This window comes from Pseudophryne corroboree, chromosome 11, assembly GCF_028390025.1.
Source record: "Pseudophryne corroboree isolate aPseCor3 chromosome 11, aPseCor3.hap2, whole genome shotgun sequence".
Classification (NCBI taxonomy): Eukaryota; Metazoa; Chordata; class Amphibia; order Anura; family Myobatrachidae; genus Pseudophryne; species Pseudophryne corroboree.
The window spans coordinates 155,334,448-155,357,313 of record NC_086454.1 but is presented as its reverse complement, the minus strand read 5'-3'; the positions used below and the strand labels follow the sequence as shown (position 1 = coordinate 155,357,313).

At 44.4% G+C, this 22,866-nt stretch overlaps 1 protein-coding gene across 4 annotated transcripts in view; it reads left to right on the top strand.

Annotated features, from left to right (window-relative positions):
• LOC134969209 (NACHT, LRR and PYD domains-containing protein 3-like) overlaps positions 1-22,866 on the top strand; it is a 115,863-nt gene that overhangs the window by 78,687 nt on the left and 14,310 nt on the right. For 3 of the 4 annotated variants that reach the window (XM_063944999.1, XM_063944997.1, XM_063945000.1), the window contains 3 exons: positions 8,848-8,916; positions 8,994-9,206; positions 9,780-10,725. The exons of the other annotated variant lie outside the window; for it this stretch is intronic. In XM_063944999.1, coding sequence (XP_063801069.1) covers positions 8,848-8,916; positions 8,994-9,048 — 124 coding nt within the window. In that variant the 3' untranslated portion in view covers positions 9,049-9,206; positions 9,780-10,725. Of the gene's footprint in view, positions 1-8,847; positions 8,917-8,993; positions 9,207-9,779; positions 10,726-22,866 lie in introns of those variants that run through there. 4 annotated transcript variants of the gene reach the window in all.

Genomic DNA, 22,866 nt, shown 5'->3' with positions numbered 1-22,866 from the left:
GACTAGCAATCAACTTCACTGGCTGCAGACTACCTATTGTATATTGTGACCCTCCCGCAGCGCGCTGGCAGCTACAATATGTGAGGGGGGTAGCTGAGAATTTTCAGAGGTCTGCCAGTCCCTCCTTGGTGGGTACCTCCTTGTTTCCCCTGCGTGTGGCTCGTAACTTCTCCTATGCGATCCCTGATCCCTATTATGTGTATTATAATGTGGTTCATATCCTGGTCTAGGGGGTCGATATACCATATGTGTGCCTTTATAACTACAGTTCCGTGCAAAATGTCCTTCCTTCCGACAGTTATAGCATACTACTAAACGTGACTTACCATCAGGGGTCTGGGGTTTTGGCTGATGCGGTTTGGTTGTAAGGGCATTTATACTTACTGTCATCAGCTTATCCCCCTGTGACTCCCTGTGCTTAATGACGTTCCGATCATGCTCGATAGCGGACTCTCTTAATGCAGCCACCGAGATACCTCTCCAGTTAGGTAGAGTGGTTTGTACCCTTGTTCTTAATGTCTCTTTTAACCCATCCATTAATACTGACACAGCTACCTCCCTGTGATGTACATTTTCCTTAATGTCCTCGACCCCAGTGTATCTAGCCATTTCCTGCAGTGCTCGGTGGAAATATTCAGATGCCGTTTCACCTTCTTTTTGTCTTATGGAAAAGATTTTATTCCATTTGACAACAGTAGGGAAATATACTCCTAATTGCAGATTGATTTGTCGTACATTCTCCTGAGTGTACTCATCAGTGAGAGGTACTTCTGCGTCTAATTTACAATCAGTAATGAATTTCGCGGGGTCAATATTGGAAGGTAAACATACTCGTAGCACTGTTCGCCAATCTTTGTTTGTGGGTTCGGTGGCGTTACCTAATTCTTTAATGAACCTCTGGCATGCGACTAGATCCTTTCTGGGATCGGGAAATTCAGACATAATTGTCCTCAATTCTGTCCGGGACCAGGGACAATGCATGGCAATGTTTCTAATGGGAGTGACTCCCTGAGCGTCGGTCTTCCCATTGGGGACCGCGATCACCCTGACAGGATTTAGTTCAATTACGTCATTCTGAGTTGACTCCACAATCTGAGGTGCTATTGTCTCTGCATAATGTATGGTACCATACTTACCTGTGGACACGACCTCACTTATCCCTCCGTTAGGGGGCCTTACTACTGATCTTACTGGTTGGGCCGTTCCCACCTGAGTGTTCTGTATGGTGGCTGCTAGAGAGAGTGCCGATATCGTGCTGGGCTCATCTTCTTGCTCGCAGTCCTGAGGAAAGTTTAAAATGGGACACAACTTGCACGGGTTAGCATTAGTACATTTATCAACTATACTCTTATCAGATACCAATATGCCATTGTCTGTAGCCACTTTCTCCCCTACAATATACGGTAGTGGTGGTGCGGTTGCCATCATTTTCCTGCTAGGTTTGGTACCTGCTGCGTGAGCTAATTCTCTTTGCATATCGCCCTCTTGCTGCCATAAATTTAAACAGTTTGTGTGTCTGACCCTTTGCTTTCGGGATTTTATCAGACATATCCTAATCCTTAAATTCTGCAATACCTCTGGTTCAAAACTGCCTACCTTAGGGAATGGTTCCCTATCTTCCGCAGTCATACGTTCCCATTCATTGCAAAAAACTTCTGTGTGTGGTCCATGTTTCTCACACATTATGTACCTCGCCGACCCCCTGGGCCGCGGAATGTCAACCTGAACCCTGGTTGAACGTCCCTTACTTGAGCAACTGGCCCCCATATTTTGCAGGTATTGTCCTTTTGGCTAATCCCACAAAAATAACCAAAATACTCAATATAAGGCAACGGTGAAAGTTCTCTGAGCGCTCTTCACCCGCTCACCGCCCACGTTGGCCAGTACTACCATACACTGTTGATAGCGCAGGCAATGTACCCAACCTAGGGCCCTGTGTAACCTCTATTCACTGGAAGTATCTGGGAATAACTTACCCTTTCCAGTAAATATACGTTGTTGGAGATTTCCTGAGAGAGACCAGCGAAAACTCCCTAAACCTTTATTATACACAAATCACGCTCGCGTATGCTATAGTTAGCGCTAATGATACCGCGATTTCACGCAAAGCTCGTAAAAAGAGTATCACGTTGCGCTAATATTGCATCCACTAACGCGCGGTCCAATCGCACAGCGTATAGGTACTTGTTACTTATCCGCCGTACGACCAATGGAATCGATTTTTCAGGCTGCAAAACCTCAGCCGGAGCGTATCAAAAACAAGCCTATATGGGTAAACCTCGCTAACCCCCTGGGCTGCGGTACTCTAAACCTCGCTGACCTCTTGGGCCGTGGTACTCTAAACCTCGCTGACCTTCTGGTCTGCGGTACTCTGCTACCTTGCTCCTTTGTACTTCAATCTATATTAACATGAGTCAGCTGCCTCACGCCACCGAGTCTCCACTCACTCGGTGTACCACTTCTATGGGATCCCGAATTCCCTGGGTCCACAACACCTTTATTATGTTTGCACACTCACGTTCATTCACTCAAATATACTTTGGGTTTTCTGTACAGAAAATTAACTTTCATTCAGATAAACAGCCTTAGTACCAGAGGTAATACAGTAAAAAAGGTTTTATTTAAACTAAATTTTGGAAACCGAGCAATTTGTGCTATTGTAGCGTGGTTACTGTCTTGCCCCTAAACTAAACAATGCTATTGTGTAATTTGTACTTAGCGGTCGTACCCTTACGCACGTTGCGTAAACACGCGACTGTGCGTATGTCTTTACGTTGCGTACGCAGTCCTGTACTTTGTCCAAGACACGTGTACAAAAACGATACGTCCGCAATAGCACAAATCCCACACTCCTATAAATGTAAGCGATATTACCTATAATCGTTTACTTAACACAACACAGTTGTCTTTCTGTATAAACCTTTTTAACTAGGCCAGACTGTATTTGTGTTTTACGTTTACTTCCTTAATATTTAGTCTATGTTTTAACTAAATAGCAACAAATTTCTCCGTACAGATCTAAATGAATCTAGTAATCAGTATTTATGGCAACAATATGAACAAATACAAAGTACAGGTGTATGCTTGTGTTGTGTGCGCATTTGGCGCCAAACAGAAATTCACAGACTTTAAAATAGCTTTGTGTATTTACTTTACGGGTCCCACCAGCATCCCTACAAACCATGCAGAGCAGACACCATCTAATCAGCAATAAGATAGGGTTTTCCAGTGTATTCTACGGCCAGGAAAAGGTTCACGTAGGATACGAGTCCGCCCTTTGCAGATAGATAAAGTCTGCTTTAACCTGCTAGGCTGCGGGTATGAGGAAAAACCGGACGATGCCCCCAATTGATATTGTCGATATTATCTTAAACCATAAAGCTATGCCTTTAAACACACTTTTACCATGGAGCCGCTGCGGCCGCTAGACTTAATATGCACTCTACGTACTTTGTACGCTATTTGCGTACAGAATCCCGTACTTTGGGGGTCATTCCGAGTTGTTCGTTCTGTAAATTTCATCGCATCGCAGCGATTTTCCGCTTAGTGCGCATGCGCAATGTTCGCACTGCGACTGCGCCAAGTAAATTTGCTATGAAGTTAGGTATTTTACTCACGGCTTTTTCTTCGTTCAGGCGATCGTAATGTGATTGACAGGAAGTGGGTGTTTCTGGGCGGAAACAGGCCGTTTTATGGGCGTGTGGGAAAAAACGCTACCGTTTCTGGGAAAAACGCGGGAGTGGCTGGAGAAACGGAGGAGTGGCTGGGCGAACGCTGGGTGTGTTTGTGACGTCAAACCAGGAACAACAAGCATTGAACTGATCGCAGATGCCGAGTAAGTCTGGAGCTACTCAGAAACTGCACAGAGATGTCTTTTCGCAATATTGCGAATCTTTCGTTCGCAATTTTACTATGCTAAGATTCACTCCCAGTAGGCGTAGGCTTAGCGTGTGCAAAGCTGCTAAAAACGGCTTGCGAGCGAACAACTCGGAATGACCCCCTTTGTACGGACTTAGCGTACAAACGCCACGCTGGGGGTACAAAGTACACACAACGCGCACACACCCAGAGTTATACTTTAAACATTAGTAGTAATGCAATGCAATGATGTTACACCTTATCAATACACTTTTAAACCTTATACAGTTAGGTAATGTAATACGCTTTAAACCCTAGCAGGAAAAAGAGGACACAACACCGATTTGTAGTTAAACACTGGGTTCTGACACCACAGAGTATATATCTGAAAGGGGGTTAACAATACAATTTATACACTACAATACAACAGAGTAAATGGCTACAGTCAATGAGTACGTGAGAATATTTGCATGCGCTTCCTGGTCCAGTCCTCCGCTAATCAGGTAGATAGCGTTAAGAGTCTTCTGACCGGCCAGGCAGCAACAGGCTTTTTATACACTACTTCCAAAAGCAATACAATGGATACTGTAATCCCTTTGTCCATTGGACACAGGGATGCATCTTTACATTACAGGAGAGGTCATAGGTTGATTTGAAAAGGTGGGCGATGTCTTTCTCAACTGCTCTTGTGGGTGGTCTTCTATGGATTCCCGCCGCATACATAATATACAGTAAATACAGTTTATATCTATATTCTGCTTCTGCACATAACTATCCACAGGAACATGCGATCTTCCTCTAACCAACACCGGAATGTTACCCTTAAAATACCCTACAGCTGGATATCAGACATCACCTTATAACCTTAGTCTGTCCCTTCCTATCATGCAAAGGTGAATCCCCTAGTCCTGGAATCATATAAACTGTTGATACTTGCTGATGTGGTGCCGGGGGGCTATGTGTACAATGTGCACTATTTGGATTAAATATGTAATGTTTAGATAACCCTCCATGCGCTCACAAACTCCGCCGCAAATACCCATACCACGCGCAGGACCGCGGGAGCGACCATACGCAAATTGCGGATATGTGCACGCACGGCGGAACAAGTGCACGCGCAGCGGGCATGTGTGTGTTGTTAGTACGCGCTGTGTGTACTACAATATTTTTTGACTTTGATAGCACTGTGAAGGGATATTGTCTGCTGAACTTGTACGCCAAATAGCCAACAGTGGGAGGTATTTTCGGTATAGGTATACCCGTGGAAGCAGGACCATGTGGGTTGGAAGAGTATCGTCAGGGTATTGTGCTCATATCATCCAGCCCGATACTTGTACTGAGCAGATGGGAGAACTAGGGATTGGTTTCTTTACTTGGAAAATTTGTAATATGGTGATGTTATATTTTGTCCCCTATGTTCTCCCAGATGATGCCTATTTCATATGTGGGAGGAAAGCGTACAAGTGGCTTGCCCCGAGCTCAGAGGGATTGTGTTATATTGGGAGAGTACTACCGGAGGTCATGACCATAACCCATGATAAAATGAAAGACGTTCACCGCAGTGCTCAGGCTCCTTATACTCATACTCACTATGAACACATCATCAAGAGACACCTCATTGATAGGGCAGAGCACGCAGCCTCTGATTTGATCCATGAATCCACCGGGATTCAGTTCCTTCTCGCATTAGACATCACCCATACTGCCAAAGGAACTATACATTATAAGTATATCCATGCGCTAGCGAACTTGATAGATAATATCACTGAGATGTATGACGACACCTTCAGGTATACGGGAAGGGAGTTACAAGCCTACAAGAAGGAACTGATCCAGCACAGGATGGTCCTTAATTATGTCACAGCCGTGACAGGTGGGTACTGTGTTACTCTGGCAACTCAATATGGTGTGAAGTGCTGTACATATATTACGAACAGCACTGACGACCCAACGGAGATCATCGATCAGAAGATGGATGAGATCTTGCAGTTGAAGTGGGAGTTCAGGAGGAAGCACAACCTTACCTTAGCGACTGTGAGTAATGAACTGACTGGCTGGGTCTCATGGTTGAACCCACGCAAATGGTTCTCAGGTTTAGGAGAGTGGGCTCAAAATGTAATTATGAGTGTGGGGAAGTTTCTCCTTTGTATCCTGGGAGTCATCAAAATTATTGGTTTGATATTTAGGTGTGTTCAAATTCTAACGCGGTGCAAGCACGGCACAAATTTGATGAGTCTAAGGAGCGAGGGCGCTGTTACAGCAGCAGATTTAATTTATGATCCATCCATAGAGACAACGTTATGATAAGGATTGGAAATAATTTTCATGGCCTGTTTCTTTCACCCATTTTTCTTTGTCTCCCCCTCTGCCCAGATACATCCAACTAGAAAAGACGTCAGCCCTACCCAAAATGTTTATGTGAATGTATTTTTATATATGTGTCTTATCTTCATCTCTTCAACCTCCAGTTAATGGCACACATAGTCAAGAGGTGATATCCACATATACTAGCACTCAAATATGTTCCCCCTCCATGTATCATCAACTAAATGTGCACCCCATTTGTTGGAACAAGAAGCTGAAAAGAGCTCGGTAGTGTTTGTTGGCCCATTTACAGAACCTTAGTATGGGATGAGAAGGATTTAATGTATACTTCGCAATACCTCGAAGCTTATTTAGAACATATACGGCACAATGATACATGCCCCTCAGACATGGATTCATACATACATGCTTTTTACTATCCCACTAGGTCATACATTTCCCACCTACAACTCTCCCCCGACCATCCAAGCTTTTGTAAATATTGTATAGATATTTTTCTGTTTATTGATTAGGTAGTGGCAGTTATTGGTGACTGCCAAAGGGTGGACTGTCGAAGTCGAAAAATATTGCAGTACACACATCACGTACAAACTACACACAGATGGCCTCCGTGCGCGTACTTGTTCTTCCGTGAGAGCGCATATTCACAATTTGCATATGGTCGCTCCCGCGGTCCTGCGCATTAGCGCGTGGTATGAGTATTCACGGTAGTGTTTGTAGTCGCATGGAAAAGCCTTAAAAACACATTACATATTTAATCCAAATAGTGCACAATGTACACATAGGGGTATATTTACTAAGGTTCGTAATGTTCAGAATTTGTTTGAAGTTGAAACACGACTGACATCGGTAGTGTGAATTTGCAACTTTTTGGGTTTTTTTACGACTCATTTACTAAGCGTTCGTAATTTGTGTTTTCGTATATTCCGATGTCGATGTCATTCGTAATACATTTTATGTGATCGCGGCCGACTCTTGTTTTTTCGGCCGTATTTTGTTGATCTTTTTACGAATTCGTATCTTTAATTTCCACGGCAGTGTTTTTGACCCTTCCCGGCCGCGTTATTTTCTTACTTTCGTTTTCGTCACTCGTCCGTGATTGGTTGTGTTTGTCATGGAGGAGTGTCTGTGCTCATTAGTATAAAAACGCCCCCAACCAGCCGCACCTCGTGGATTTAGCTAGTGGAGAGGTGAGAGGAAGTTGGTGATTTGTTGGTCGGTTTTGGAGGTTTCTTGCGATTGTTGAGTGCTGTATTGTGTGTGTAAGTAGTCTTGTGGTAATTGTTGTGTAGTCTCTTAAAAGTTTGTGTCATTTTTAGTGTTTGTGCATTTTACTTTCAGTCTATTGTCATTGTGTGTGTGTGTGTGTGTGTGTGTGTGTGTGTGTGTGTGTGTGTGTGTGTGTGTGGCTGGTGTGCAGTGGTAGTGGAGGAGTGTGTTTTGTGTTTTTTTTTATTAGTGTTATTTGTTGTTTGTCATTATTATGTCCCAGTCAGAGGTGAGTGAGAGGGAGGAGGTGAGTGAGAGGGAGGAGGTGAGTGAAGTGGAGGAGGTGAGTGAGGGGGAGGAGGTGAGTGAGGGGGAGGAGGTTAGTGAGGTGAAGGAGGGTGAGGTTGCTGCTGTGGCCTCGAGTGATAGTGACAGTGATGGTGGTGTTGCTCTGCAGCCACGCACCAGTACCAAGACGGGCAGAAATGTTAAATTTAGCTTTGCGGAAAATATGGCTTTGGTGCATGAGTTGATGCGCCATCATCGCCAACTGTTTGAGCGTGATGCTGCCAAGGTGCCTTCGCGCAGGAAAACTGTTCTGTGGGGGAAGGTAGTAGCGGCAGTAAACAGTGAGGATGTGGTGAAGAGGACCGAGGACACGTGTCGGAAGAGATTCTACGACATCAAGCGCCGTGTCAAGGCCAAGATGGCAAAGGAGGCTAAGTCAGCCAGGCAAACAGGGGGTGGCCATCCCTTTATAGCGTCTTATGGGGAGTGGGAGGAACCTGTGCGGACCCTTATTCCGCATGAAGTTGTTGGTGCGACTAATGTGCGGGATTCGGATCGTCCTAGGCCTGATGGTGAGTTTATTTTTACAAATCTGTTATATCTGCATATGTGTTTATGTCTAATTAGTATTTTAAAAATGATATTGTATTGTTGATATATTTTTATGTTCTAAATTGATTTTCTATTTGTGTTTTTTTTTTAATATTTTGTGTTTGTATAGTGAGGTGTTAGGTAGTAATGTTTTTTTTTTTTTTTGTTTCTTTGTTTAATGTCTGCTGTGTTTTACTTGTCTTTGTGGCCAATATGTTAGTGTAGATGGCTAAGTATTGTATGTTTTATTTTTATAAAAATTTCAAATTTTTCGGTTTTTATAATTTTATTTTCAAATTTACTCATTAATGTAATAATGTAAAATATATGGTAATACATGTGTGTATATTCAGCTGTTGGCCATGGAAAATTAGACTACTTGGCTATGTTTTTGTCTTTGGAAATGGAACCTCATTAGCCTGTTTACAAAAAAATGAAGCAACCCATTGTTTCAATATTTATTGTTAGAAACTGTACCCATAATGGTAATCATATGTCCACATCACTAAATGTTGCTGCTTACAAAAGTACACACTGTAATTAAAGGTCATAAACACCAATGTATAATTTTTACAGTACGAAAGCAAGCCACCACTTCCAGAACACAAGCAACACTGTCAAGAGCTGTGGATGCTGGCGATACAGGTAACGCAAAAATGACACCTGTTAATGTGGACACCACAAAAAAAACAAAAAAATCTAATGTTTGCATTAATCCATAGGAACTTCAACATCGCATCACAGTCCACAAAGACGTCCTTCACAGGGGTCTGGTAGCCACACGAGCAGGCCTAGCAAGAGACGTCATCCTGATGTCGCACCAACACCAGCATTAAGCACACCCCCACGTCGTATTTCAACTGTGTTGCCTCTGCCACCAGAACACATTTTGGAGAGTACTCAATCACCGGGACCACATTCCTCTCAGCTGTCTGGTGAGTAAACACAAAACACAAATTACACATCAGCCAAAAAATTTAATAATCCTAGTACTTATCCACAGCAGCAAGCACATGGCTTGCAAATTGTTAAAATCCAAAAACCACTAAAAAAATTTTTGTAAATTTAGAGTGTTCTCTTGCGCCTTACAGTAGTATTGTGTTGTCATTATTTATTTGAATAGTAAAATATTGAGCTTCAGGTAGAGTCACACCCTTTCACAATGGTGATAGAATTCATATTGTCATTTACTGTTTGAAATTTTAATGCAAGTACGATATGGCGGGTGACAAATCACTTTTTTTCATGGTGTAAACTTTGTACCTCTGTGTGTTTGTTTCGTAAGTGTGGTATTTGTCAAACATGTGTCCACTTTTGTTTTGAAGTCATTTTTGTCAACATAAAAACCAACATAATTGGCCTTTTTGATTGTGTATACGAGTCTTGGTGAACATCCTAATTTTCTTTAGAAAAATGTTTGACAAACAAGTCTAGAACGTTAAACTAAATATCAAAACCAGCATAATTTTCGAATACACTCAAATGTTGTCCCCTTAAACCCCATACAGAACCAGACATCATGCCCCCGGAAGCCCAGCAGGAATCTGAACAGGAAACATACACCCTCCATCTGCAAGCAATAGATGTTAACCAACCAAGCACGCCTCAGGAAAGTACCCCGCACCTCAAATGTCACCACACCCACAACTGCGCCAAACCCCCCCCCCCCCCTTCCGCAACAACCTGAACCATCATTTTGGGTAACATGGAACCAACAACAGGCACAGAATATTGATTGCCTATGCACACACACCCAATACCTAGCCTGTCTGCACCATCATCTCCCGAGACTGTGTAGAAACACAAGCAGGCTCAATGTCCAGCTATGCAGAGTCGCAAACAGTATGGAGCAGATGAGAGCAGATAACAGCCAACTTATTGTTACCTTTCAGCGCATAATGGATGAGCAACACCACCATCAACATGCCCTCATTCAGTTAATTCAAAGTAATCAAATTATATCAGAAACCATGTCTCGCATCATAGACAACAACACAACTGCCACAACACAACTTACGGCAACCCTGGCTAACCTCAGTCAAAATATTAATTTGTTGGCACAACACCAACAAGGTTCCAGCTCAGGGACCAACACACCTACACAGACCCCAATTTCATCACCAGTTCGAAGATCAAGCCGAACCCGCTCCACTGCCCAAACCAAACCCACGTCAGCCACCAAAGAACAGCCTAAGAAATAGGCCACCCTGCAGCTGGAGACACATTGTTGACAAAACTAGGTCTACACAATAGCAGTTATTTGTAATGAAAACACATGTTGTACAGTAATAAATGTGAAAAGTGATTGATGTGCAATGTGTTATGTGCAAAAAACTGTCAGTGTAAGAGGAAATTTTTTAGAGTTAACACTCACATGTGTTGGGAATATTCTAGCATCATTACTAACATGAACGTTTACCACATCACAGCCATAATTATGTGTAAACAATTTTGTAAGGTTGGTGTTAGTCAATGTATGTTTGGCTAATTGGCACACATTACTCAATGTCCATTATGTTGTGCTAACGAGGTAACATATTTCAAACACAGCTTTAGAAGAAAGTTGACACACAACAAATACAAACAATAGGCTAAACAATAATGGTTGTTAGTGCATACTAAATTATTATGTAGTATTGTGGCAAACATTACCTTTGAATGTGAAAAAGAAACTTTTAACATTATAAAGACATAAATACTAACCAAAAACGCTATACAAATAGCTAAGTAACTGATACCCAACAGTTAGACATAAACACATATCAAGCAAATAAACAACACTCAGCTGACTAGCTCAAGAGGGAGCAAGAGCCACATTACTACAGAAAATACATTGGTGTGCCTTAATTGTTCATATACAAAGCGCACAGGCAAATTTACTTACCACTAAAATGTGCCAAAATAAGGACTTGCCTTACCTGCCTCCCTATATCTGTACTCAGTGTCGCCAGATGTTTCTAACTCCTCTGCTTGCTGACTGTTTTCTTCATCATCATCATCATCATGTGGCAGATGTTGCTGCAAACACATGTTATGAAGAAAACAGCAGCATAACACAATCCTAGTCACCTTTAAGGGACTATACAACAAATGCCCGGCAGACTTATCCAGACACCGAAACCTTGATTTCAGTAAACCAAAACATCGTTCTATCACATTCCGCGTAGACTTATGTGCATGATTGTAATTGTGTTCAGCAGGGGAGTCAGGGGCGGACAATGGAGTCAGAAGCCAAGAGTAGCAGCCATAACCCCCATCACCTGAAAAACAGAGATTAGCAGCATTGTAAAATATTGATGCACAAACACAGTGCTAACATAATGTGCAGGTTGAGGTAAGCACAAAAATAGGATTTTGGTACCTACCAGGTAAATCCTTTTCTTTGAATCCATAGGGGGCACTGGAGTACTCTTGGGATATGGACGGCTTCCACCGGAAGAAGGCACTGAATAAATTAATTTTTGAGACTACTCCTCCCCTCCATATCCTGCAGCACTTCAGTGTTTTTTACTGAGCCGAACAGGATCGATAGAGAGATTGACAAAAGGAGAATTACATATAGTCTCACAGACAACAATAAAGTTGACACAACGTAACAGACAACTAAACAGTTGACACCTTAACTGATTAACCCTTGTTAAATTTAAACCAGTCGTGAAAGTGTGTTACCATAAGAACCACTGGACTCCTAAAACAGGTAAACTGCTCTGGGTGGGCGTCCAGTGCCCCCTATGGATTCAAAGAAAAGGATTTACCTGGTAGGTACCAAAATCCTATTTTCTTTTTCATCCACTAGGGGTCACTGGAGTACTCTTGGGATGTACCAAAGTCTCCTCCGTGGCGGGAGAGCTGTTTGGCACCTGTAACACTAAACGGCCAAAGCTAGATGCTGCTGCCGCGAACGTATCAAACTTGTAAAAGCGCACAAACGTGTGCACTGACGACCAAGTAGCCGCACGGCAAAGCTGTGTCGTAGAAGCCCCACGACTCGCTGCCCATGACGTCCCCACAGAACGTGTGGAATGAGCTGTTACTGAAGTAGGTGGCTGTAACTTAGCATAAAGGTAAGCCTGACGTATAGTCAGTTTGATCCATCTGGATAAGGTCTGCTTAGAGGCTGGCCAACCCCTCTTAGCTGCGTCATAGAGAACAAACAACGTATCTGTCTTACGCACAGTAGACGTTCGGGAAACATAGATACGCAATGCGCGAACCACATCCAACGTTCCAGAGTCTCCTGTTAACACAGGAACTACTATTGGTTGATTGATGTGAAAAGACGACACTACCTTTGGTAGAAAAGCGGGATTCGTCCGAAGTTCCGCTCTGTCATCATGAAAAATTAAATACGGTGACTTGCATGACAAGGCACCCAAATCTGAAACACGCTTAGCCGAAGCTAAGGCTAAAAGAAAAATCGTTTTCCAAGTGAGAAATTTAATATCCACTTGTTGTAAGGGTTCAAAGTAATCGGACTGTAAGAAATCTAAAACCAGATTCAAGTCCCATGGTGCTGTAGGTGGAATGAAAGGAGGCTGTATCCTCTTTACACCCTGTAGAAACGTATGTATTGACTGCAACGAGGCCAATTTCCTTTGAAAATAAATTGACAACGCAGATACCTGCACCTTTAATGTGGAAAGACGTAGTCCTCCATCTAACCCCATTTGTAAAAATAACAAAAGACGGGATAATTTAAAAGACGATGTCGGAAATTTCCGAGCTTCACACCAACCTATATAAGTACGCCAAATTCTATAATAATGAGCTGCCGTAACCGGCTTCCTAGCTCGTACCATGGTTGGTATAACAGACTCAGGAATGCCCTCTTTCCTTAAGATGGCCTTTTCAACAGCCACCCCGTCAAACGCAGCCGCGCTAAATCGGGGTAAAGGAACGGACCCTGTTGTAACAGGTCCGGACGTAGTGGGAGTGGCCACGGATCGTCTGCGAGTAACCCGAGGAGATCCGAGAACCAAGCCCTCCGAGGCCAATGAGGCGCTATTAGAATTACTGTGACGAACCCTCTCTTGATCCGTTTTAGCACCAACGGGAGCAGCGGAAACGGTGGAAACAGATACACAAGGCTGTATGGCCACGTGGCTGTGAGAGCATCCACCGCCACTGCCGCTGGATCTCTTGTTCTGGACACATATCTTGACACCTGATGATTGTGGCGGGATGCCATTAGATCCACCTGAGGGTAACCCCACTTCTGGATCAACATCTGAAATACTTCTGGATTCAATGCCCACTCTCCTGGATGAAAATCCCGACGACTGAGAAAATCTGCCTCCCAGTTGTCCACTCCAGGAATGAACACTGCCGATAATATCACCTGGTGATATTCGGCCCATCTGAGGATCCGAGCTACTTCCCGCATAGCCATGCGGCTTCTCGTTCCTCCTTGTTTGTTTATATATGCGACTGCCGTCGCGTTGTCTGACTGCACCTGAACAGTCTGAAAACGAAACATGTACACCGCTTGTCTTAGAGCATTGTAAATCGCCCTGAGTTCCAGAACATTTATGGATAGCGATTTTTCGTGATCCGCCCAGAGGCCCTGGAGCCGATAACTCTGAACTACAGCTCCCCAACCTCTGAGACTTGCGTCTGTTGTCAGAATTATCCAATTCGCGACGCCGAATCGTCTCCCTGCAGATAGATTGTGTATTTTTAACCACCAGAGAAGAGACACCCTGACTTGTGGTGACAACCTCACCCTGTGGTGCAGCTGCAGATGTGATCCCGACCACTGTGCTAACACCTCCAGTTGAAACGGACGTGAGTGAAATCTTCCGAACTGAAGTGCTTCGAAAGCCGCCACCATTGTGCCTAGAAGGCGAATGCACAAATGTACTGAGACTGTGCGTGGCTTGAGCACTAATTGCACCAGATGACGAATGCCCTGTACTTTCTGTTGTGGCAGGTAAACCCTTTGTTTTACTGTATCGAGAATCATCCCTAGGAATTGAAGTCGTTGACACGGAATTAGATGTGATTTCTTTAAACTGACTATCCAACCGTGCTGAACTAGTACATTGTACGTTAGTAAGGCATGTTGGAGAAGCAATTGTTGAGACGGAGCCTTTATGAGTAGATCGTCTAAATACGGAACAATTATTACCCCTAGGGACCTGAGATGAGCTGTCATCACGGACATTACCTTGGTGAATACCCGAGGCGCTGATGAGAGGCCAAACGGTAGAGCCTGAAATTGGTAATGGTCTCGTCTTATCGCAAACCTTAAGAAACTCTGGTGAGGTGGCCAAATCGGAATGTGCAAATACGCATCCTTGAGATCTAGTGCAATCATGAATTCCTGTGGCTCTAACCCTGCAATTACTGACCTGAGAGATTCCATCTTGAATCTGTGGTAAGTGACGTAATGATTGAGACCTTTTAGGTTCAATATTGGCCTGACTGAGCCATCTGGTTTTGGTACCAGAAACAGACTGGAATAATAACCCTGCCCCTGTTCCTGCACAGGGACCGGAATTATCACTGCAGCATTCAGCAGAGACTGAATGGCAACCTGCAGAACTGCTTTCTTGTCGTCCGACACAGGCAGTCCTGTCGTGAAAAATCTTCCTGTCGGAAGATAATCGAACTCTATTTTGTAACCCTCTAATACTAAATTGCGGATCCACCCATCTGTGGACGTCTGCAGCCACGCCCCCTGAAAGCTCTGAAGGCGTGCTCCCACAATTGGAGATCCGAGATGGGCTGGGAGCCCGTCATGCCACTGGTTTGTTAGTGGTCTTGGTGTCTTGACGACGTGCATTGGATTGTCGGGCACTACGTCCCCGACCTCTTCTGCCCGGCGTGACTGCTCCTCCCTGCCCACGAAAGGGCTGAGTTCTAAAGGATTTGAACGCCGGACCAGAATATTTCCGTTTAGGTATAGTTGTAGGCGATGGAAGAAAAACAGACTTCCCTCCAGTAGCCTCAGAAATCCATTTGTCCAATTCAGGACCAAAAAGTTTCTCGCCATCATAAGGCAATGCCTCTATACCTTTTTTAACCTCCGTCTCCGCCTGCCACGAACGCAGCCAAAGTGCTCGTCGTACTGTGACTAGCGATGAGGACAGGCGAGAAGTAAGCTGACAGACGTCAGTAGAAGCTGTACATAGATATTCAGCAGCTTCCCAGATTTGATCCGCGAGAAGTATAAGATGATCATCTTGCAGAGCCGACTTGAGCTCTTTTATCCATACCATTAAAGCTTTAGTAACCCAAATGCCAACCAACCCAGGTCTTAACAGCACTCCAGTTGCTGTGTACATGGACCTTAGCATAGCCTCTATTTTACGATCTGCAGGGTCTTTAAGCGTAGTAGCAGTTGGGACTGGTATGGTTAACTTCCTCGTAAGTTTAGATACGGATGAATCCACCAAAGGTGGGTTCTCCCATGTAGCTGTCATGGCCTCTGGAAACGGGTAACGCGATTTAAATCTACGAGGAATAGAAAACCGTTTGTCCGGATTTTTCCGTGACTCCAGTAACATTTTATTAAGAGATTCCGAGATAGGGAAACACATCGGAGATCTCTGTCGTTTAGTAAAGACTACCTCATCATTCGTCAGTGGCTCCTCAGTTTCCGTAAACTCCAGCGACTGACGAACTGCTCTGATGAGATTGTCAATACCTGGGCTGTCAAAGTCGTCACCTTCTGACTGTTGTTCTATTTCGCCCTCCTCGTACTCCTGTTCAGTGAGGTCTAGTATCCCAGAGACAGGAAAATTAGTAGGAAAAGGAAACTTATCTTTTCCACTCAAGGTGGACTTATGACCAGTTTGAGACTCCCCAGGTAACTCAAATGGTCTCATCTTAAACTCAGATCTTGCCGCCTCTCTTTCTTCACGAGAGGCGGCCAGTTCTGATTGTAAACCAACTAATACATCTGCAAGTAAAGCCCATGGCGGGTCCTGAGATGCCTTTACTTCTGGAATGGAAATCGTATTTATGGCTGTATTAACAACACATGCTGTACATGTGGTGGATCCATCAGGCAACACACTCTTACAGACATGACATGACAAATGTTTCTTAGATTTTGCTGGTGTCTTACTCATTATGAAGACAGACAATACAAACTCCACACAGACAGACTGCACGACTCAGTAATAACACTAAAGTTCCTGGTATATATCTAGGCAAGTGCAGTGCCTGCCAGAAATACGAAAACTGACCCCAAAATTCCTCTAGTACCACTCTTAGCCGAGATGTAAAAATAGGAAACCTGGAACAGACAGGAGAACATTTAAACATATTAAGCATTTCTTGCACTGCCAAATACTGTTAAAGTCTCCCCCCCCCCCACTCCCACGACCTCCGTGTACAGCACCGGGTCTGGGCCTGTGGAAGTTTTGCAAAGGGCCGTGTGAGCGGCCTGACTGTAGACCCCGGACAACGGAACTCCTCGGCTGCTGCGGGCGGATGGCGGAAGCAGAGAGCGTGCTGCATGGAGCCGTGGAGCGGCCCATGCACACGTGCTCCCGCCCGCCACACACAGCATAACGGCGTGTCTGTGTAGCCAAGCAGCGCTGCTGCTGCGCAGGGAGCAGCGGTCTTTTAGGATGCTGGGAGCCGGAGAGTGAGAGCGCGCCGCATGGACCGTGAAGCGGCCCATGTACACGCGCTCCGGGCAGCGGTGAGTACCCAACAATCCCCAACAGTGGAGCGGCAGCAAGCGCTGACCGCCCCAACCCAACATACCTGGACCGTGACAAAAGTCTATGACGGGGCCTTCATCCAAGCTCCGTCCAGCTTTCCTGCAGGCAGCCTGCAAGTGGAGTGAGGGAGCTCTTTACAGAGAGGTCCGACACTCACGGCTACTCAGCCGCTTCCACTGTCCCTGACCCACGCCTGTTAGAAGGGGGGAAAGGACGTGGAAATTGAAGAGAAAAAAAACTTAGAAAAAAATTCCAATACTTTGTGGATGAGCTCCACTATGCCTTCTAACTGTGTCGAGCACAGAAAAAACACTGGAGTGCTGCAGGATATGGAGGGGAGGAGTAGTCTCAAAAATTAATTTATTCAGTGCCTTCTTCCGGTGGAAGCCGTCCATATCCCAAGAGTACTCCAGTGACCCCTAGTGGATGAAAAAGAAATTAAACACAAATACTTGGTACATACCCAGCAGCCAGCCATCCGGCATTTCTCCAGCCTCAAATTTATCAAAGAGGGATGACTGACTGAGGATGAAGGAGTCATGGCAGCCGCCAGGGTAACCCGCAACAACACTCATAATTTTGAGATTTGCATCACAAACCACCTGGACATTAGTTGATTGCCCAAAATGTCTATTTATATAAATATATTGCCTGCCCCTAGGTGGTCTCAGCTCAACGTGTGTGCAATCTATGGCACCCAGCACATTTGGCATGCCAGCAAACTCATAGAAAGCTACCTTGACTGCATGCCACTGAGACTCCTGGGTAGGGAAGCAGATAGAGGCATCTATGTGGGGTTCAAATGCATCCAAAACCTGAGTGTACAGTCAAAAATATAAGGTGAGTGTCTTAAGCACTTTGTTCAAATATACTGTTATAAATTAACATTACACAATACAGAAATGGGGCATAGAGGAGTATGTATGGTTTGCCTCACCTGATTTAAATATTTTGAAAAGGTGGGCTGTGAGATTCCTATTACATCGCCTGTCACAGCCTGAAAGCTGCCAGTAGCCATAAAGTGCAACACAGCCAGGAGTTTGTGCAGGCCTGAGACAGAGCGAGAGCGTGCTGTCTCAGGGTCTAGGTCCAGTTTGACTAGGTCATACAGACGGAAAATGTTGGTCCTATTTAGCCTGAACATCTGTATGACCTGGTCATCGGCCAATGCGTTTAAGTTCAAATGCCCCCTAAAAAACCGAGGCCTGCGCAGCCTCCGCGGCACCTGTACATCCTGCTGACCATGTTCAGTTTCCTGGCCCTGGTTTCTTGTAGCCTCATGGAGCAGTCTCAGGAATCCCACAGCAAAACCAAATTCACTGCTACACATGGCAGCAGCCATTTCAGAGTGATTGATTTGGCAAATGTGCTGGCCCACCTTTTAAAGGGCCAAAAATGCAGGTGTGATTAATGATGAAGTCGGAACACATGTAAACACGCTTCTCAAAAGCAGGTCTACTTTTTTCCCGTGTTTTTTTACGAATTGTATTTTTTTTACGACCGCAAATGCTCTTTCACGGTAGAGATTTCAAATACGAATGCATATTTGCATTGACCGAGTTCTATACCTAAACAGCTACGTTTGACCGATGGTGTATTCATTCGTATTTTTACAACACAGCCGTAAAAAAAATACGAATGCCCTCATCACTGCCGAGATTTGAGTTTAGTAAATTCCCGAGATGACACTTTGATCAAAAAACACCAAATCGGTCAAAATCGGGAGCTTAGTAAATATACCCCATAGTCTCCCTGCATCACACCAGCAAGTTACAACAGTTTAAATGGTATCAGAACAAAGGGATTCACCTTTACAGGATACGAGGGGACAGAACAAGGTTATAAGGTGGTGCTTGGTATCCAGCTGTAGGGTATATTAAGGGAAATATTCCGGTGTTGGTTTGCAGAAGATCGCACGCTCCTGTGAATAGTTATGCGCAGGAGCAGAATATAAATATAAACTGTATTTACTGTACATTTGTTATGCAGCGGGAACCCAGAGGAGACCACCTGCAAGTCCACCTGGAACAGACATCGCCCACCTATTCAAACCAACCTATGACCTCTCCTGTACTGTAAATGACCATCCCTGTGTCCAATGGACAAAGAGATTACAGTATCCATTGTGTTAGGTTTTGGAAGATTGTATAAAAGACCCAGCTGCATGCCTGGTCACACACAGACTCTGAAGGTCATCTACCTAGATGACTGAGGACCAGACTGGGAAGAGCAGGCGAAACCAAACAAGTATGTACCATTGATTGTAGCCATTATTCTGTTGTATTGTATTGTTTATGTTGTTACCCTCTGCAAGTAAAGAACCGTTGGTAGGTTAGACCCCAACCTAGTTTTGATTTACAATTGGTGTCGTGTTCCATTTCCTTGCTAAGGTTATAAGTGTATTACAATCACATGTGTAGCTGCTAAGGGCTCACGGAGTATCTTTGGGTGTGTACGCACTGAGTGTACTTTGTCCAGCCAGCGCGACGTTTGTACGCAAAGTACGTACACGGTACGGGGCTCTGTACGCTAATGGTGTAATAAGTAAGTAGGTTGAGGATTGAGTATAGCGGCCGCAGCGGCTCCATTTAAAGTGTATTGAATGTCTTTTTAAAGTGTAGCTTTTAGTCCTGTAAGTAAACCAGCGTTTACACCTTGTTGACCAAATTTAACTCTGTATTAAATTAATCCAATATGTGTGGAAAGGCAAAAAGCCAAAACTTGCCCGTAAAATCTTATCCTTACCGAAATCACAAGGGGGTTTGGTTTTCCCATATTGATACTTATACCAGATAGCATGTATACTGGCCCCGTTGGGAGCATGGTATGAAATAGATGCCCCTAAAACGTGGGTTTCCTTGGAGGGGGGCCTACTTTTTCCTCTCCCTATATCTAGTGTTTTGAGAATGCCCATTTCAGAAGGGTCAAACCTAATCTCGAGATCAGTTGTGGTTCAATCTGCTCGCAAATCCTGGCAGGCGTTGGTGGGTTTGATACCAGAGCTTTCTCTCCCACCCGCTAGATTTCCATTTAGACGGAATGGCAAGCCTCGTTCCGGATCTTTCATTTCACTTGTGGATTTCTCAAGGGGCTAGGACCTTTCAAGAAGTTACGGAAGAGGGTATATCAATGTCATTCACCCAACTACAATCTTGATTCTCTCTTCCCAGAGGAGACTTTTATAAATATCTCCAGCTTCGACACTGGCTTCGAAGTGTAACTTTGCCACATAGCAGAGTACTACCGATCCCCAAATATATTCATACCTTAATTATGAGAACTGACCGTAAAGGTACAGTATCCAGATGGTATGCTCTCCTCAACTGCACCCCTCACCCAGTGAAACTTAGATCCCTAGTGAAATAGGAATCTGACCTGAATTGTACTCTGACAGATGAGGAATGGCGCTTGGTATTTAAATCTTGTTTCCATGTGTCTAAATGTGTATCACACATAGAACAGTTCTATAAATTAATACATCGCCAATACCTGACCCCAGCACTTCTCCACTCAATCTGGCCAACTACCCCCAACGACTGCTGGCAATTATGTGGTAAAGCGGGGACACTCATTCATGTGTTTTGGGTGTGTCCTATAGTCTCTGCCCTTTGGTATCAAATCTTTAACCTCATCTCTAGGATTGTTGGCTTCCCGGTACCCCCGCAACCAACACTGGCCCTACTATACATATTCCCCATGTGTATACCCCATCAAGATAGATATGTATTAGGCCACATTTTGGCTGCCACAAAGTTGCTATTGGCACGTAACTGGCGCTCCCCTGTGATACCTACCATCTCTGCCAGTGAAGCTGCTGTTCAATCTCACTTTGAGTTTGAGATTGCAGGTGTAACTTTTGCCCCAGGGAATTTTGGGCAAGCCACAACATGGGAGGTGTGGAGTGAATATAGGAAGGCGCACCTCCCATGACAGCACCTCATCTAAGACTATGGTATACTTCCGGATTTGAAGCTGTAAGCCACTGGCCCTCTACTTACTGTTTGCAGTTAAGTTTATTATCGAGAGAGGCTCGACAAGATCTTATGAAGCACCTGCAAAGGGCATACCGCCCCTATTACTACCCGAAACCATAACCCCTTCAGGAGGTCATTTCTAATTTCTGTTTTTAAAAAATGACCTGTATGTTGTAGACTGATTGATGTATTTAATTATTTCAGAGAACACTGTATGTACTATTATGCAATTGCTGTTCCCCTCCCCCTCCCCTCATTTTATTTCTGTAGCCCCCCTTCTACCATGCTATTTTGAAAACTAATAAAAATTAATCTTGAAAAAAAAAAAAGAAGTGCAGGAATCCGTAGCATAGTCAGAAGCCAGGACTCGGCAGAGCCACTAGAGAAGGCAGGTGGCCGCTGCAGCACAGAGACTAACATTTAGTCTACTCATAGACTGGGCATTACTGTGTGGGGCATAATATGGTGCAAGGAGCATTACCGTGTGAGGCATATGGTGCAGGGGGCATTACTGTATGAGGCATAATATGGTGCAAGGGGCATTACTATGTGGGTCATAATATGGTGCAAAGGGCGTTACAATGTGGGGCACAATATGATGCAAGGGGTATTACTATAAAGAAGAAAAATAGTAAATTATGTAATGGGCATGAATTAGAAATTATTTTTTTCTTGTGGTGGCCAATGTCTGGGGGTGTAGGGTGCAACACTGGGGTGTTATGAAGTACTTTCCTGCAAGGCCACGCCCATTGCAGCGAGGCCATGCCCATTGCAGTGGGGGCTACGCACCTTTTGATGTGCATGCCTTCGTCGCATGCAAATGTTTACTTTTTTTTTTTTTGCTAGAAACAGCCTAAAGGTCTAGAATACCTTTAACTGTAAGTACCTGCTTAAGGATGCATTCATTTGTTATGCATAGGTATTTCATAGTAAAGTGCTTGCCAAGTACAAAGTGTAAATTATTCCTGATCTCAGAGCTCAAGATGAAGCCGAAGTCAAGCACATGTTGTAAAACCACAAGGTATCCTGGGTTAATTATACTACACTTTCCTTACATTTTCTGTAAAGGGTGTGTACGCTAACATAATTTACACATCTCCAGACTTGCTTGAACTGCTATAATACTGTGACCCATTAATACATACTGATGCTTGGGTGGAGGCACTAATAGTAAAAGGTACACCACCTAATGGGAGGTTAAGTGTGAATACATCTGAGGTGCTAAGGAAAATTTGTAACCTAGGGAAAGTGGCTAGTCCCTTTAGAGCAAGAGTGGCCAACCAGTCAGAGACAAAGAGCCAAAAAATCTAGTTCGGTATATCAAAGAGCCTGCTAGACCATGTCCCTGGTATAAAGGGGGCGATTCAGACCTGATCGCTGCTGTGCATTTTCTCACAGGCTGCGGTCAGGTCTGAACTGCGCATGCACCGCAATGCGCAGACGCAACGGGGATCGCCGGTCAGCGACAGGATGGTTCGAAAATTCCGACCGCAGCGGCGATCGCAAAGAGATTGACAGGAAGAGGACGTTTGTGGGTGGCAACTGACCGTTTCTAGGGAGTGTCCAGAAAAACGCAGGAGGGACCCGGCGTTTTGTGGGAGGATTCCTGACGTCAGCTCCGGCCCGATCATCGCAGCGGCTGAGTAAGTCCTGGGCTGAGCAGAAACTGATGTTTGTGCAGTTCTGCTACACATGCGATTGTACACCTGCACACACACAATACCCTCCCCCGGTAGGCGGCGACTACATGTTTGCAGGGATGCAAAAAATGCACCCTAGCGATCAGGTCTGAATTACCCCCAAAATACATTGAAAAAGCCAGATCCACATAAAATACATTTTTAACGCCAGATCCAACATAAAATACATTGAAAAAGTCACTTCCACATAAAATAATTGAAAAAATAAGAATTTACTCACCGGTAATTCTATTTCTCGTAGTCCGT